The sequence below is a fragment of the Misgurnus anguillicaudatus genome, chromosome 20, assembly GCF_027580225.2.
Source record: "Misgurnus anguillicaudatus chromosome 20, ASM2758022v2, whole genome shotgun sequence".
Lineage (NCBI taxonomy): Eukaryota > Metazoa > Chordata > Actinopteri > Cypriniformes > Cobitidae > Misgurnus > Misgurnus anguillicaudatus.
The window spans coordinates 23,935,985-23,952,334 of record NC_073356.2 but is presented as its reverse complement, the minus strand read 5'-3'; the positions used below and the strand labels follow the sequence as shown (position 1 = coordinate 23,952,334).

The 16,350-nt window shown below is 38.2% G+C and overlaps 1 protein-coding gene across 1 annotated transcript in view; it reads left to right on the top strand.

The window, feature by feature from the left end:
* Positions 1-13,309, top strand: part of eif3hb (eukaryotic translation initiation factor 3, subunit H, b) — a 70,850-nt gene extending 57,541 nt beyond the window's left edge. Inside the window, exons 6-8 of the mRNA XM_073858338.1 lie at positions 6,954-7,070; positions 10,387-10,521; positions 12,498-13,309. Of these exons, the coding sequence (XP_073714439.1) occupies positions 6,954-7,070; positions 10,387-10,521; positions 12,498-12,593 (348 nt within the window). The 3' untranslated portion in view covers positions 12,594-13,309. The remainder of the gene's footprint in view (positions 1-6,953; positions 7,071-10,386; positions 10,522-12,497) is intronic.
* The last annotated feature ends 3,041 nt before the right edge of the window (positions 13,310-16,350 follow it).

Here is a 16,350-nt window from a genome sequence, read left to right as displayed (position 1 = left end):
CAAACACTGAGCTACTGCACCTCACCAACACAATACCTCCCTGTCTCTCTCTCTCTTACTCGCCCGCCCTCTCTGCTTTGCTTCCCATAGGGTACACTTTGAACCAGCTCCCCTCATTTAGCGTCGAAATATAGTTACATTTTAGCTAAATGAAAAAGAATTATGAGTTTTGCAGTATTTTGGCATGGCGAGGTGATTTGGGGGGTTGTATGGGAATCTGTAAGCCTGTAGTGGTGGTGGCTGCACAAACGCAGGCCTAATTTAAAATGAGCTCAGTCCTCTGGAGGATTCTGTGCTAAGCCTTTTTTATTCTTTTTGTTATTTCGTTCACTTTTTCTCTCCCATCTCATGTTCTAGGCACCCTGGTTTTCTCTTAAGAGTGTGTGGCAGGGGGTAGCCCAGATTCACGGCAGCGTGTTTGGTTACCACCGTGATTTAGGCTTGCGTACGGTATATATATCACAACCCACCCCGCACACACACACATAAAGGCTTTCTCTCACTTTGTTATTGCTCAAAGCTTGGATATCTAGGATGGGGCTCATGGGCAGGAGTTGTTGCTTAGTCTAAAAGCAAAGTCGGCCCCCTTGGGTTGCACCAGATCCATCATGGCTGTCAATGTAGGGCTGTTAGAGTTCCATCTGGCCTCAATGTGGCTCCCCAAACCACTAAACTCCATGATCTACCAACTCTGACTTCTCCATTGGACTTCATTGACTCTTTTCAATGATCTGGACGCTTCATTGGAATCTGTTTGGCCCCAAGCCTCGTTTTGATTAGCCAGGAACAAGAGTGGGCGCCTCATCATTTTCTCCACATAGATCCAACTATTCATCACTCCGGTTAACTCCAGTAACTCTCAACAATGTTGTTGCTTTTGTAGAAAGTAGGGTTTGCGAGCCTACACTGATATTGTGTTTATCTCTGCCAGCTTTGGGGAAAACAAATCGATAAACAAACACCCGTCGGATACCTGGAAGGTTGCAGCTTAGTTAAAAATATAGCTTGCATATGCCGTAGCGGTGTTTTTGGTCATGCATTGAAAATTGCGAAAGGTTGCATGATGAAATGTTTTGCAAAAAACTACTTTTGTGTACTACATCAGTATGAAGAGTTTATTTTTTGTATACTTTTTGGGCATTTAAGACTACAACGTGCTTTTTTTGTCATTGCGGGAATTACTGAGTTGCTTAGTATTTCTATGTGCGTGTTGTGGAAGGTAACCCAACAACAATGAAATCTCTAAAAAAAAATCCCACCTCGCACATCTGTATATTATGTCAAATATTACATCAGATACATTCTGACTGTCAGTGGTTGTTTCACGGCACAGCATTTTCTCTTTCGACGTAAACAGACAAATTACTTCTCGCTTGTTGCGTCTGGTTACAATAATTCATCTGTTTCGGTGTGGACAGACAAATTACTCGACGCTTGTCACGTCTGCTTAGGATACATTGGAAGTCTCTGCCTCAATTTCAGAAAGCCTGTCTTAAATCTGCTTTGGTGTAATTGCTGTCCCAAAGCAGAGGTCTTCATGTTTGAGCAGCACCCCTCATTGCCTGTGACATTTCACTGTCATGCGTTTAGATAAGTGGTTAAGATTGACACACGCTCGTTCTTTGTGTGTTTTGGCCTATGCTGTTGTCGTACGCCGTCTCGGCGCCCCATGAGCCCGGATGGCCTAAACCTTACATCAATAGAAATCTGAAATAGAACAGTGTGCTTTTAATGAGTCACCTTTCTCCTGCGGTTCAGTTTTTACTGGGACGGCGCGTCTCCCCGTCCGATGCACGGCTCATGGAGCAGCATCACTTAAACTACCAGTTGCCGTCATGGAAGGTGTTTTCTTTCCTAATCAAATAAAAGATAAACAACTTCCAACTGTCTTTTCAGAGGATGTTAATAATATCCAGCGAGTCATTCGAAACCACAGTCACTGGCGGCTTATTCATGAGGACGATTTTAGATCCGCAGAGTTTTGTTTTGATTTGTTTGCGTTTGTTTCAGACAGAGCGAGAAACTGACATTGTGAAATGTTATTAAGTGTGCTAATAAAAGCCAGGAGATGGGGATATGCATGCGTGTCTGTTTTACTGAGTTTTGTGTGTCCGTGTACTCGGCTAGGTTTTGGACACAGCGTTTTCCCAAGAAGGTAGTTAAATCTGACAAAACGTTCCTTTGAGATTGTGCTCGGAATTAAAAATAATGTAAACGCTAAGGAAATATTGCTTTTTATTTAAAAAAAAACTGAATGTTTTCTTTTAAAAGTAAGGTTGGGGTTTGTCTATAGAAATTGTGATTTATGTTTTATAAAAAATAGTTTATGGTAAAGCTGTAGTGTAGTTAGATTTGTGCAGAGTCTAAAACGAACACTTGCCAAATATTAAAATTGCCTTCTTTAGTAAATAAATAACATTTACTAGAAAGTTGGCAATATAATACATGGTTTAAATAAAGTTGTTTGAATAATAGTCTGACCTTCACTGATGTAAGTGACCGGAGCGAATTAAATCAAAGACAGTCTGTCTTCTAAAGAAAACGTCTGCGACTGTCGTCGCTTGCACATCTTTTATGTTTTACCGCAATGGAAGATTTTGCCGTCATAAGTTTATCTAGGGTGCCTAATGTTTTTCTTTCCCCCCAAGGGCAAACATTTTCTACATTAGCTATCAAAATGAAATATGAGTAACAAGGTCTTAAAACAACAAGTTTTCAAGTTTCATCAAAACTGGGACATTTTGGGTTTGTTACAAAAATGCAGAAACATAATTCAACATTGTCATTAAGAAAAATACATATTTAATATGAAATACACTATACATGCGCAGTTCGTTAGTATAGTTACGTTAGTGTGCACTATATAGGGTGTGTGTTTCTATTTGGCTGTATTAAAGGTGGGTTAGTATATTAGTTTGTACTGAAGGTGAGTACTATAGGGGTACGTGTGGGTGTTTGTGTGTTTCTTGATTTGGGTGGGTGTGTATAGTAGTTGTGCAAGTTTGTATTTGGTATGTACCGCACATTATATGTGTGTGTGAAATTCAGATAGCACGGAGAATGGAAGATCCATAGAGCTCATTGGGTTCTGAATAATGAGGTGCACGGTAAAAGATGGAGGTCATAGAGAGATGCTTGCCCTCATTCATCAGTGCTGGCGCGCATCCACAGAACGGCTCTTCAGAAACATTAAAAACGGCTTGCAGGGCCACACACGCACACACATATTACCTCCTTTCTGTTTCTCTTCTTGTACTCTCCACAATCTTGCTTTGTTGCCAAACCTGCAGAGCCAGCAAGCTTTATAACTTACCCTGGTGGGGCAGTTAAAGGGGAAAATCAGGGTAGGTGATTTTATTTATTTCTTGCTGTTCGGAGTCCAGTTAATCTGTGGTTTACATTCTTTTCTTCAAATATTCACAGAGAATGAAAGTCTTTTCATGCCATTTTTACAGTTATCAACCATAATCCAAACTTGTGTTCCTCTGGGTCTGGTTTGTCTGGTGGATGGATGGTGTGTCTACAGTACAGAAATGCCAGCACTTGTATCCACTGTAATTCAACATTTTGTTAAGGAGCAGAGTCTGTCTTTTGTCAAAATTGTTTTTATTGCTGTTGTAGTACTGAGAGTTTTTCCTGTTAGCAGTTCTTGGCATTGATTTGAACACGAGGCAACAGCAGTCGGATTAGATCCACCATTGTTCAGTATTAACTTTATTAATATGAATAATCATTCGGATACAAAACCATCTTAATCATGTTTTCTTCTAAAAGAGCATTTTTGTCAGGCTCTTATATTTAAGTTCAGTAATTTCACTTTAATGGCAATGAAACGGTTATTAGTCAGTCATCGAAATGCTTTATTTTCACAAATGTCTCTTTAGTCATTTTATTGGTAGTTAACACATTTTTTTGCAAGTCTTTTGTTGCAAAACCCAAAAAGGACATGCAAGATCTTTTGGCAAAACAAAAAACGCCACTTCTTTGCACAAGACCGGAAACCTTTGCAAAATCACAAAGGTTAAACTAGAAAAAATTGCTAATTATTAAAGTCAGAATTCAAAATGAAGAAACTGAACCGCACATTAGGGGGTGCTGTGATCCATGTCACTGCCACATTTGAGTTGTATTTAGGTCCAAGACTCACAAGGGACTCAAGTTTGAAATGTGATTCATGTCAGAGTCCTGCACAGGTCCATTTTTGGAGACCCGCTCCTGCCCGTACCCGCAAAGTTCAGCACCCGATCCGTCACCCGTGATAATTTTGAAATTAAATCCACACCCGCCCGGACCCGTTAATATTTGGCCCGTTACCCGACCCGTACCCGCACATGCATACTGTAAATCACACACGTTAAATCTTTCAAATTAAAGTGCTTTATTTTTTATTTCGTACCTCTTTCAACATCACAACAGCGTCATGAATGGGCTAATGAAACAGGATAAAGTGCCTAACATCGGCACAAATGGACCTATTAATAAAAAAAGACCAACTACCTACACAATTCCTGCTGTGCTCCTAAGTCTCGTCTAGAAATGCTTTCTAAGAGAAGACGTTCAGGTTCCGGCTATCAACGGCAAACTTTATGCAGCTCGCTCCAACCAGGCTAGGAGAAGCATCAACAAAGGTCGCGCACTGTCGCAGTGGTGGTGACGTGATGGGTCAAATGTTGCGCCTGTAATGGTAATTACGCCCGTGGCCGGCGCATGTTTTCAATTGATTCCAACTGAAACTCTGCGTTTTTCAAATAAGCCAGCGTTCTGCTTTTTTTCGCACTCTGCTCTAAGAATCGAAAGTTGAAAGAGATTCAAGAGATTCAACTTTGGGTGAAAAGCTCCGCTCGTCAATGTCAATTCTCACACGGCCGTCCAATCACAGTGGAGGAGGGGCGGAACAAGTTTCACAACAACCAACCGGCTCACAGCTCAACTATCACAGCTAAAAAGCGCTCGGTTGAAAAAACAGCTGGCATTCTGTGTCCTCCAGGCGTTTTCAGCCGCGTTTAAAAGTTTTGGTGTGCACAACCCCTTACACATACAAATTTTGCACATTTTCATTTGCGCTACTACCCGACCCAGAGTTAATTATTCGCCCGCATCCCCGCCTGTGAATTTTAGGAATGTCACACAATCCACCCGTTTTAGACACTATTATGCGGCTATCCGCGGGTACCCGGCCTGTTGCAGGTCTCTGATTCACGTTCCTTTCACATGCTGTCGTTTATCTAATTTAACTTTAGTGCACTTAGAGGATTTTGGCATGGCGATAGCGGATTCTGCTAAGCTACCACATTTACGGTACATTCACACGGGGCGAAAGTGTTAACGCTTGTCTAAAGAGTGGCTAACAGCCAATCACAGTGGGCGCAACACTTGCGTTGGTCTTGCATAAATGTAATTGGCTGGGTTGCACTAGGTTATTTGCATAAGGCGATCTGATTGGCTGACGCATGCGTTGTCGCTTGAAAAGTTGAGAAATTTTCAACTTCTGCCACGAGCAACAGAAATGATGCCGGGTTGATGCACCCATTAAAAGTATGAGAAGCGTTAACGCTTACGGCTCGTGTGAATGTACCGTAAGCTCATTCTACTGTACACTCAAAGTCTAGGTTCTTTCAATCCGTGGTTGGGAAAAATATGCTGCTGGGTTTAATTTAACCCTTTATTTTAACCCAAAATTCTAATTTGTGTTAACCTATTGTTGGGTCAAATGTAAACATTTTCTTAGTTAATTTAACACAACGTTTGTGTTTGTCTCTTTTCGACCCAAGGCTGGGTTGAAAATAACCCAGATTTTTTAAGTGAGTTGGGTTTGTAAATATTTTAACCAACTGTGGGTTAAAGCAACGCATAATTTTTCAGCGTGTAACTGGTGGTGAGAGATTTCTCTATAGTATTGTTTCACAAAGACCTTACAAGATGACTTTGTGTTAACATAAATCCACGTTCATTGTACTGAGAATATATTTGTGGCTGTACGCAAGGGTATACATGTTTATGTGACTGAGAGCTGCTCCTGGTATATCCGTACCCTCGGGATCTCTTCTCCCCATATATGTCTAACAATTTTCTCCAAGATTAATGGAACATGCCGGTGAGGCTAATTTGTCGTTAATGGGGTTTACTAAGAACAGATAAACTGCTTTTGAAGACATTTCACCCACCATGATCTAAGTCCTATGGGCTGCTGTCCTGCTATAATATATGAATATAATTCCAATACTGCAGGACCTGTTTTGCATATCTCGAGATGATGCATGCAAATGTTTTTTAATGTATGCTGAATATGATGAATTGTTAATAAGGAATTCATGTTATTATCAGTTATTTTTCTTAGATTTTGTATTACTGTGCTATGGTTATAGAGATTTGCTTTGATCTTTCAACATTCCCGTGAGATTTTGGGGAATTTTAGTTGATCGTATTTTTGGCGTTGCCTTTGGTAGCATGTTTCATCTGATATTGTCAGTGATCTAAGCATAGTGAAATTTTAATAATAGATGTGTTACATAGAAAAACATTTCCCTTTCATGGAATACCCAATTTTACCACCATAGACATAAATTACAAAAAATCACTTTGTAAAATGTTGTTTTTCAGTTGAAAAGGGCAGACAAGATAAAATATGTTTGTATTATATTTTTGTATTTGGTATGCGTTTGACTGATATTTTTATCCAAAGTGACAATGCACTGAAAGCTATACATTTTATCAGTATTTGTGTTCCCTGGAATTAAACACATGACCTTTGTGCTGCTAACATAATGCTCTACCAAGTGACCTACAGGATTATCATATTATATTGTATAATATATCATATATTAAGAAAAATCTAATAAACTTTAGGATTATGCTTAATACATATTCTTAAGTTATTTTATTTTGTTGAATGAGTTTTGATTGGAAAAATGTCTTGATTTTAAATGTCCTCTTTTTGTTTCCTCTGCAGTTCTCACATGCAGAAGAGCTTACAGATGTTGATGGACCGGGTGGATGACATGAATCAGGACATTGTCAAGTACAACAACTTCTACCGCGGTCTCACCAAGCAGCAGCAACAAAAACATCAGGTGACCCCTCAAATTTCCACACCTTCAGACATCTCACATCTCAAACCATCTCACACCGGCACAACCCTCTTGATAGCAGAAGTCTGTGTGAAGTTGTTTCTGCCCTTATGAACTAAATTAAAAAAAGATTTCTTAGATTATAACTTATTATGCAATTAGTTGTCCCATTAACGGCATCAGTTTACCTGGCAGCTGTCTTTGTAGCAGCTTTTTCTCTGTACACAGTTTCTATCTAATTGATTTACTAAAATCTTCAGAAATGTTTGTCAGAATTGTTCAATAGGATAGTTCACGTAAAAATAAATTAAATAAATAAAACTGTTCACTCACCCTCAAGTTTTTTACAAGCTTGGTGGTGAGAAGCTAGGCAAAATCACATACATTATCGGAGGCGCTTGTCCCACAATTATAAATGCGATTTCCCCTTGCTTCTCTGTGAAATACGGCTCTGTGTAGTAAATGCCGCTCCATCTGAAAGCATGTGATGGCGATTTACTACTAATCACCGAACCGCCTTTACTGACGAGACACTCATGAGAATCGCAGGCGATTTTGTTGCCCAGCTGTAGTCACACCAGATACTGACTAGTTTTCTGACCCCCTAATACAGTAAAACTGCACATTTTAGAGTGGCCTTTTATTGTGGCCAGCCTAAGGCAACACCTGTGCAATAATCATGCTGTCTAATTTTGATATGCCACACCTGTGAGGTTGATGGATTATCTAGGCAAAGGAGAAGTGCTCACTAACACCGATTTAGACAGATTTGTGAACAATAGGTGTTTCGCAATGTCAAGGATACTTCCTTGGCAGGACTGGTCCTTCCAAGTCACTTCTTTCAGAGGCTAGGCGAGGTTCCTCTTTAGCATTCAGAGAACAAGTAAATGGAACACGCTAGCAAGTGCACGTCAGTAAAAAGGTGTGCTTTCGGCGTTGCATGCATAGGATTGTGGGTGATTTCAGATCACGAAGGCTACACATATGCATCCTTTCCTGGATATTGGATATTTTTCGAATGAAGGTCGATGACGCAGCATCCTCAAAATTTTGGCTTCCAACACCTAATATTTGAAAGAAATAGGCCTTTTGTGTACAAAGTAAAGTCTTTGAGTTCAGCTAATGAAAAATGGGAGCAAAAACAAAAGTGTTGTCGTTATAATTTTTAAATCTGTGATTGTTAAAACCCAGAAATTAGTTTGGAGGCTACAATCAAAGCTTTGTTTCAAAAACAAAGGGTGTGGATTTAAGTTCAGAAGAGATGCTGTTGTTTTTGTTGCTTATGTTTTACTTATTGTGTCAACACCAATAATGTCTTGTCAGTTTGAAAACCATCAAGGGTGCAACAGTATCTCAGTGGGTAGCACTGTTAGCACCTCACAGCAAGAAGCTTCCCTATTCGAGCCTCGGCTGTGTCAGTAAGACTTTCTTTGTGAAGTTTGCTGTACTCCGTGTTTTCTCCCACAGCCCATATACTTGGGCAGGTTTGGTAAATTTGAAATTGTCCTTCTCCAACTTGTGTATACTGTATATTACTTGTGTGCAGATTAACCAGTTCTTGCCATGAATGTAACCATAGATGCTTGAATGGCGTTAAGAAAAAAAGAAGTAAAACCGTCAAGATACATTTTTTACATTTCACATTTTTTGCAATGTGAGATATTTTTGATGACCCCAATTCTCTGTTGACCACTGTAATGTGATTTCATAATCATTGCGGTAATGCCAAAAATAGCTATGTACAAATTGTACAGTGGATTTTTGTTATATGTGGATCATTAAAAATATTTGTCTGTTGTGGTTTGGATGTCTTTGTGACATTCACCCAAACCGAGGAATTGTTTTCCTTTTAAACGTACAGCCACAACTCTCACTACTGATGCAAGAGCGTCCAGTTATTGTGCCACACAAACACCAGCAGATCATAAGCTCTGTTCACAATCATCCTGACTGACTCTATAAAGTCTATGATGTTAAAAGAGATTTATTGAGCTGTTGTGCATCAAGGTCTGTATGAGAGACGGGAGAGGCGAGGTGTTAATGGTTTAGCTCAGATGCCCAGAATTTCATGATTGATTGAATTGAATGTGCATATGACCTCCTGAATTCCTCTGATACGCTGTGGGTCTCTCCTCATTCACTTGTTTCTTTCAACTTGGATTATTCGCAAAATAAATATCCAGACGTTCCTTGCGGGTTTTGTGGAGGAGTTTGTGTTCGGAGCTCCACGTGATGAGACGTCAAATTAAATTCTGATGCAGAAAATCGAATTCCTGATGCAGGAAATATGACTGATGCTGTCTAATACAATAACGTACAGTCATGGCTACCAGTAAAAGTGAATAAGTACTGTTTTCAAAGGATATGGTCCGGTTGCAACATCATATGGTGATATTGTACTCTGATGTCAAGGGAAATATCCATCCTGCATAGTGCAAGGGTCAAGCCTGTAACTGATTGACTACATGATTGAAAATAGACTAGTCTGTGGGTTGAATGTTCAATTGGTAGAGCAATGCGAAGGTCATGGGTTTGATTCCCAGGTGTAACACACATACTGATAAAATATGTAACTTGAATGCACTTAGGATGAAAGCTTCTGCCAAAAACAAAGTAAATGTTGGTTTTTAAGGAAGCCTTGTATAATAAGACTGGTTTTTATTTACCTATCCCATTACTTATGCTTGATAACCTCACACTGACAACCTGTCTAACTTGTCTTTTGTTGTACATCATTCTCACCTGCTGTTCAGTGAACCATCATCTTTTCTTTCCACCAACATCTTAAAGGGACATTCCATTTTTTATTTTTTTTTGAAAATATGCTCATTTTCCTAACTTGACTCTTCTGTAGTTACATCGTGTACTAAGACCGATGGAAAATTAAAAGCTGCGATTTTCTACGCAGATATGACTAGGAACTATACTTTCAAACTGGCGTAATAATCATTGACTTTGCTGATGGAACATGGCTGCAGCAGCATAGTGATATTACGCAACCCCCGAAAATAGTCCCCTTGGGTACTGTCAATGGCAGGGACTATTTTCGTGCAGTGCGTAATATCCCTACGCCAGAATGAGAGTAGAGTCCTAACCATGTCTGCCTAGAAAATCCCAGCTTTTTGTTTTCCGTCGGTCTTACTACACGATGTAACTACAGAAGAGTCAAGTTAGGAAAATGAGCATATTTTCAAAAAAAGTGAAATGTCCCTTTAAAAGACTTCCAAGATAATTGTTTGAGCTCATGTGGCCCCGAGGTTACTACCAAAAAATTGGGACATCAAGTTTAAAATAACAATTTGTTCCCCATCTTCTACAGTACGTTCAGAGACGTCAGCAGGAGAACGCTCAGAGACAGAGCCGTGGAGAACCTCCACTTCCTGAAGAAGACCTCAGCAAGATGTTTAAACTCCCTCAACAACCTCCACGGATGGACACCCTGCTCATTGCAAGTATGTATTGATCTTGAACTCAGTTTTTGCGCACAGTCTGAACCATTTGCACGGATTTGCACCCTGTCTTGAGATAGAGGGTTTTTTGGGCATGCACGTCGGGTGTGCGTACACGCAGATCTTCTCAAATAGCGTGTGAGAAGCATATTGACATCTTTTTGGATTAAAGGGAGATTCCAGTTTTTTGAAAGTATGCTCATTTTCCAGCTCCCCTAGAGTTAAATATTTGATTCTTACCATTTTGGAACCCAGTCAGCTGATCTCTGGTTCTGACGCTACCACTTTTAGCATAGAATCATACAATCCATTGAATCTGATTATACCATTAGCATCGCGTTAAAAATAACCAAAGAGTTTCGATATCGTTCCTATTTAAAACTTGACTCTTACATCGTGTACTAAGACAGACGGAAAATTAAAAGTTGCGATTTTCTAGACAACAGCTTTTTCCCGTTTAGACGCCACTCAGTGGGCGTAACCGCAATCACCTTCGCCGAAGGTGACGTCACGTGCATACCTTCTATAAGCAAATGGCGCGTCAAACTACATCACTCCTGCAGCGCACGTGTCACTTATATAAATGGGAGTTTTGTGGTAGCTTGCTCAAAGTTAAAAAAAACTTTACAACTATTAGCATTGTGTGCGAGAAGAGCTTTCTTAATTTGGCAACACAGCCACTTGCGCACGCCTCGAGAGACCTCACGCAAGAGACTGCTGCTGCATGAGCACAGAGAGAGAGAGATAGAGTGAGAGAGAGAGAGCAAGCGAACGAGAGAGACCCACAGGGGATTCACTGGTGCTTATTATGAAATTACACAAATAACTCGAAAAGTAATCCACTCATAACAAATGAACATGTTTCTCCGTCACACTCAGTCTATCATGCTGGAGTACCATTGGACTTCAATTTTAGCCAGTACTGCATGAGCTTTTTTACCCCCACATGATGGCATTTTAGTTTTCAACTGAAGAAAGTGTGTCATACAGCTCGGATGTCATGAGGTTGAGGAAATTATGAGAGAATTTTCATATTTGGGTGAACTATTCCTTTAAGTGCATGATTAGTATTTTTAGTAACGGGAGCCAGATATTTTCTCCTAAGAGATGTGAGACATCCCAACACGGTCCTAATCATCTCCTCCTTACTTCATCTCATTTGGATCCAAAAAGATTTGAAGCGATCGTTTCTTCTCTCCTGCAGAGTTGAGAAGGAAGGAAGGGAGCGAGGAGGTGTAATTTATGAAGAACATTAAGGAGGCCTTGCCGGAGATTGATTTACAGCAATTGTTTTTAACTTGTTATGGAGGTAGTATGTTATAGATCAGCCGCTGTCTGGTGGAAAAATAGCTGGGGGGTGGTGATAAGTCTGGACTGCAAACTGTCATGTTGTTTTGTATCTCGGTCCACGTTGTACTTAACACTGCAACATGATGTTTCAGATTAGTGTTTTAAGCTTTCGAGATGATTGTTAGTGAAGTTTTTGTAGTCAAACAAGATTTTAAATAGCTGTCATTGTGATTAAGGTTCTAGTTTTGTTAAGAGTGATGGTGAGATCCATGAGCAGCTCTTTGTAGTGGTGTTGAGTAACGGGTTGGTTTTTGACCAAGTTAAATGGCTGTAGTTGGTGTGGTGAAGAGCAACTCATCTCTCATCAGTTCTTAAGGTCTTTCAGACTCTAAATCCCTCACTGGCACAGACACCTGTGCTTTTAAGCAGAAAACCCATCAGCTAAGAGCACAGCAGTCAGCGTTCATTATATAATAGAGCACATTAACCGAGTCCCTTCTTCATACAGCCCACCCTGCATCTGTTTCTCTTTGTTTTCTCTCTTTTTGTATTCTGTACCTTCTTCTCTTCCCTCAAGATTAACTTCTCTCCTTTCTCCTCACTTTCTCATGTTCCATAAACTACAATGAAAACACTGTTGAGTATTTGAGAGCTTTATCTTCTAAATGTGGTTTTCCATCTACTTTCAAGTCAGATCAACACGTACTGCCAGACCATCAAGGAGTTCACGTCTCAGAACCTTGGCAAGCTTTTCATGGCAGAAGCTCTACAGGAACCAAGCAGTTAGACCTGAGCCAATTGAATTTATTTCCAAGAATTGGTCAAGACTCCTGTGTTTCCTTAAGCATATTTCCTATTTTTTGTTGTAATTATGACAAAAGACAGATTTTAAGCAGTTTTGTTACATTTTTTCTTACATTGCTAGACATAAAACTTTCTAACAATATAAGGTTAAAAGTTATTTTCAACCCTGCACTGGGTCAAAAAGGAATTAACCTAGACCATTGGATTGTAATTTACCCTATGATAGGTTGTTTTAACCTATTTTTGTGTCAAATATTAACACATTCTGAGTTAACTTAACCCAACGTCAGTGTTAGTACCTTTTTGACCCAACCCTGGGTTGAATATAACCCAGCATTTTTGGAGTGTACCTACATTGTAAAAAGTGAAAGTTGGATCTACTTAAAAAAAATACTTTAATTGAAACATTTTCAACTTAAAATTTAAAGTTTTAAGTGAAAAAAAAACTTTAAATTGGTAACACAAACAGCTTTATGAAAAAAAATTAAAGCAATTTTTTAGATGTTACCAATTAAAATAATTTTTTTATTAATCCAACTTTCACTTTTTACGGGGTATATGAAAGGTTAATTAAACTTGTAAGGATGTAGATCAGAAGGGACCAAACGGTGATCGTTTTAATGAGGCTGTACTGTACATGTGAATGCTGTGCAAAAAGGAATGTAAGAAATTTGGGAATAAATTGGATCTTTGACCGTGTGTAGTGTTTTGATGGCTGTGTGGATTTGGAGTACTTGTTTGATGGATCGAGACCACCTCACTCTACAAAAACTACAAAAACAATATGACTTGACTGATAGATGAGATAAGAATGACGCTTCCAAAAAGCTGTGCGGTTTCTATTTTCCACCTTAAAACAGTCTATGTCTTAATATCTTTCTCTCTGCCAACGGTAATTTTATAAATCTCCTTTCCAATATCTATTTTCTTCCACTTTTTTATTTCCGTTTTATTTGACGTGCAGTGCCTGAAATGGAAAATATAAATCCTTAATAAGTTACTGTCTTTACCTACACTGTAAAAAAATTCTGTAGAAAAGTTAATTACTGTAGATTTAAATTTGTTATTTACTGGCAACAGTTTGTTCGAAGTTAAATGAACATTAAAAAATAAAAAAATAATCCAAAGAAGGAAAACAATAAATTTATATGCCCATATAAATTTATATTTAGAGCCCATTTATATGCAATTGACCATGGTGCTCCTGTAATACATTTGTCTCAAAAAGTGCAGTTTGTAAATTGATTATCCGCTTGTTAAGTCTGACGTCATGCACCACTTCCGGATCCAACCGATCTCAAATGTCATAGGAAAATAACAGATAATTGTATCATAATGCAAAACTACCAAAAACAAGCGATTCTATTTTTTATCTCCATAACAAATCAGAGATGATCAGACGTGAACTCATGGACAGGGATTTTTTTTTTACAAATTATTAATGTATTGCTCTGATTTCGTGAGCCTGCTGTGTACACTGTGAGTTTGCTTAAATGTGTGATATGAATTAATAGTGCTCATAATCGGCTGTTGAAATAATATTCTCTATTGAAATGAGTGGAGGCATGGACCCAGAAACAGTATTCCTTATGTCAAGGCTTAACAAGCCTATAGACAAAAATGACACAGGTCCCCAACTGCATAAATATTACAAATGAGGCCACTGGACGTATAAATTTGTCTTAAACATGACATAGCAGATAAATTATCAAAATTAAGTAACTGCCTAGCTTTATGGTTTAACATTACAATAAATTCATTAAAATGTCATTAAGTGTTAATACTCTGTCAAATAGTTTTATAACAGCGTCATGAATATTTTTCTTGACCTCAACTACAGTGGTACAAATTAAATTTGTCATTAAAATGTCATCAAATGCCCTCAATAAAATCAATCATCCAATAATAATAATAATCATCATCATCATATTAATAATTGCAATTGATAAAATTATATTTTATTGCATTTGGAAACGGATTCACCTAAAATTAAATGAAAACAGTACAATGGGCAAAGCCATGCAGTGTTTGGTCCATATTGCTGCAAAAACTTTAATTTACAGTAAATTACATTTTTATTTGTTTTTATGTCAGAAAATTTCAGAATCCTCTTTTCTATTAGTTGTCAGTTTTTATGTATTGTGCACATACATAAAGCTAAATATACATTTTTTGACGTCACTGTTTATTAACAATAAGTATTAACACTTAATGACTACATGCTATATGTCCAAACTCAGGCTAGATCATTGAGGTCATCCAGTCAGATGATTCTCGATGTTTCACGGTCTAGGCGTAAGAACAAAAGAGACCAAGCATTTTCAGTAGCAGCTCCTAAATTATGATGCCTAAAAAATTTATGACAAGTTATGTTGTCTTGGTAATGTCAAGTTGTCATGACAAGTTAGGATGTATTGGTTTATGTCAAGTAAGACATCTCAAACAATGACATCTTTACATTAAAAATGACATAATTGAGCGAATGACACTTAATGAAAGTTGTCATAAAATCTCTTTCATGTTCATGACACATGTCATGTCATGATTATGAGGGTGTCATCTCAGTCTTATGAACACCTCTTTGGCTATAACCTTGAGTACATTAATTTGGTTTAAACATGTGTAACCATGGTTTCCTATGCCCATTAGATCACGGGCATCACTCTTGCCAAGCTATCAATAGGTTTTGGGATATTTACATGATGTGAGGGGGCTGGTTTCACATCACACAGTGCACAACCCGAAGACCCTCTGGGCTTGGAGGTTTTGTGGTTTCCATGGTAATGCGCATGTGAAAAGGAAATGAAATGACAATGGAGGAAGAAGGGAATCATTCTGTGTGTTTACATGGGAGAGAAAGCCAGATACAAAAGTGATGAAAGCGAGAAATAGGTAGAATGAAATCAAGCAAGAAAGAAAAGAGAAGAAAGAGCCAATGTGAGATTTAAATCATTGACTTGCTCTCAGTATTGATGAAACGCTGCTTCCCTCAATCAAATATGTGTCAGATACACACAGCATGCTGAAAAACTACAGATGACCTTTGCTCTTGCATTAGGAATCTATTTGAATATCTTATAAAGATTAATATTGTCCATTATTAATGGAGCATTAATAATGTCCGATGAATGTGAATGTGAAAAGCTTATTATGAAAGATTTACTTTTTCAACAGATGTTTGTGCTCTTTAACAACATGTCCATAAACAGCTTAACAGAGCTTTTCACAATGCACACAATGTTTTAAAGCAGCTTTACAGAAACATATTGCAGTACTTATGTCTCAAATATAAAATCCTATATGGTTAGTTTTGCGAAGCACTTTAATCATTTGCGACCCAGCTAAAATAATTTTCTGTGATTTACTGTTTTCTAATCATTCCTGATAGCAATAGATTTCGGGGCAGGCTGGAAAAAGTGATCAATAAGTAATACAGTAAAAGTGATCAGTAAGTCATACAGTGTCAACATGTTCTTATACATTACTTCAAAATAAGTTAGCAATAAAATGGTAATAAGCAATAAAAATAATACTAAATTGAAATGACATGGACAGCAAATTTGATTATTGATTATAGGGTAATTTTTCATTTTCATTCTTGTTTGTTTTGTTGCTTGTTTTTTTATGTTAATTGTAAGTTTGTTATGTTTTTGTTATTACACTGTAAAAAAATCTGTAGAAATTACAGTATTGCTGGCAGCTGGTTGCCAGTAACTTACTGTAGATTTTACACTTATGTT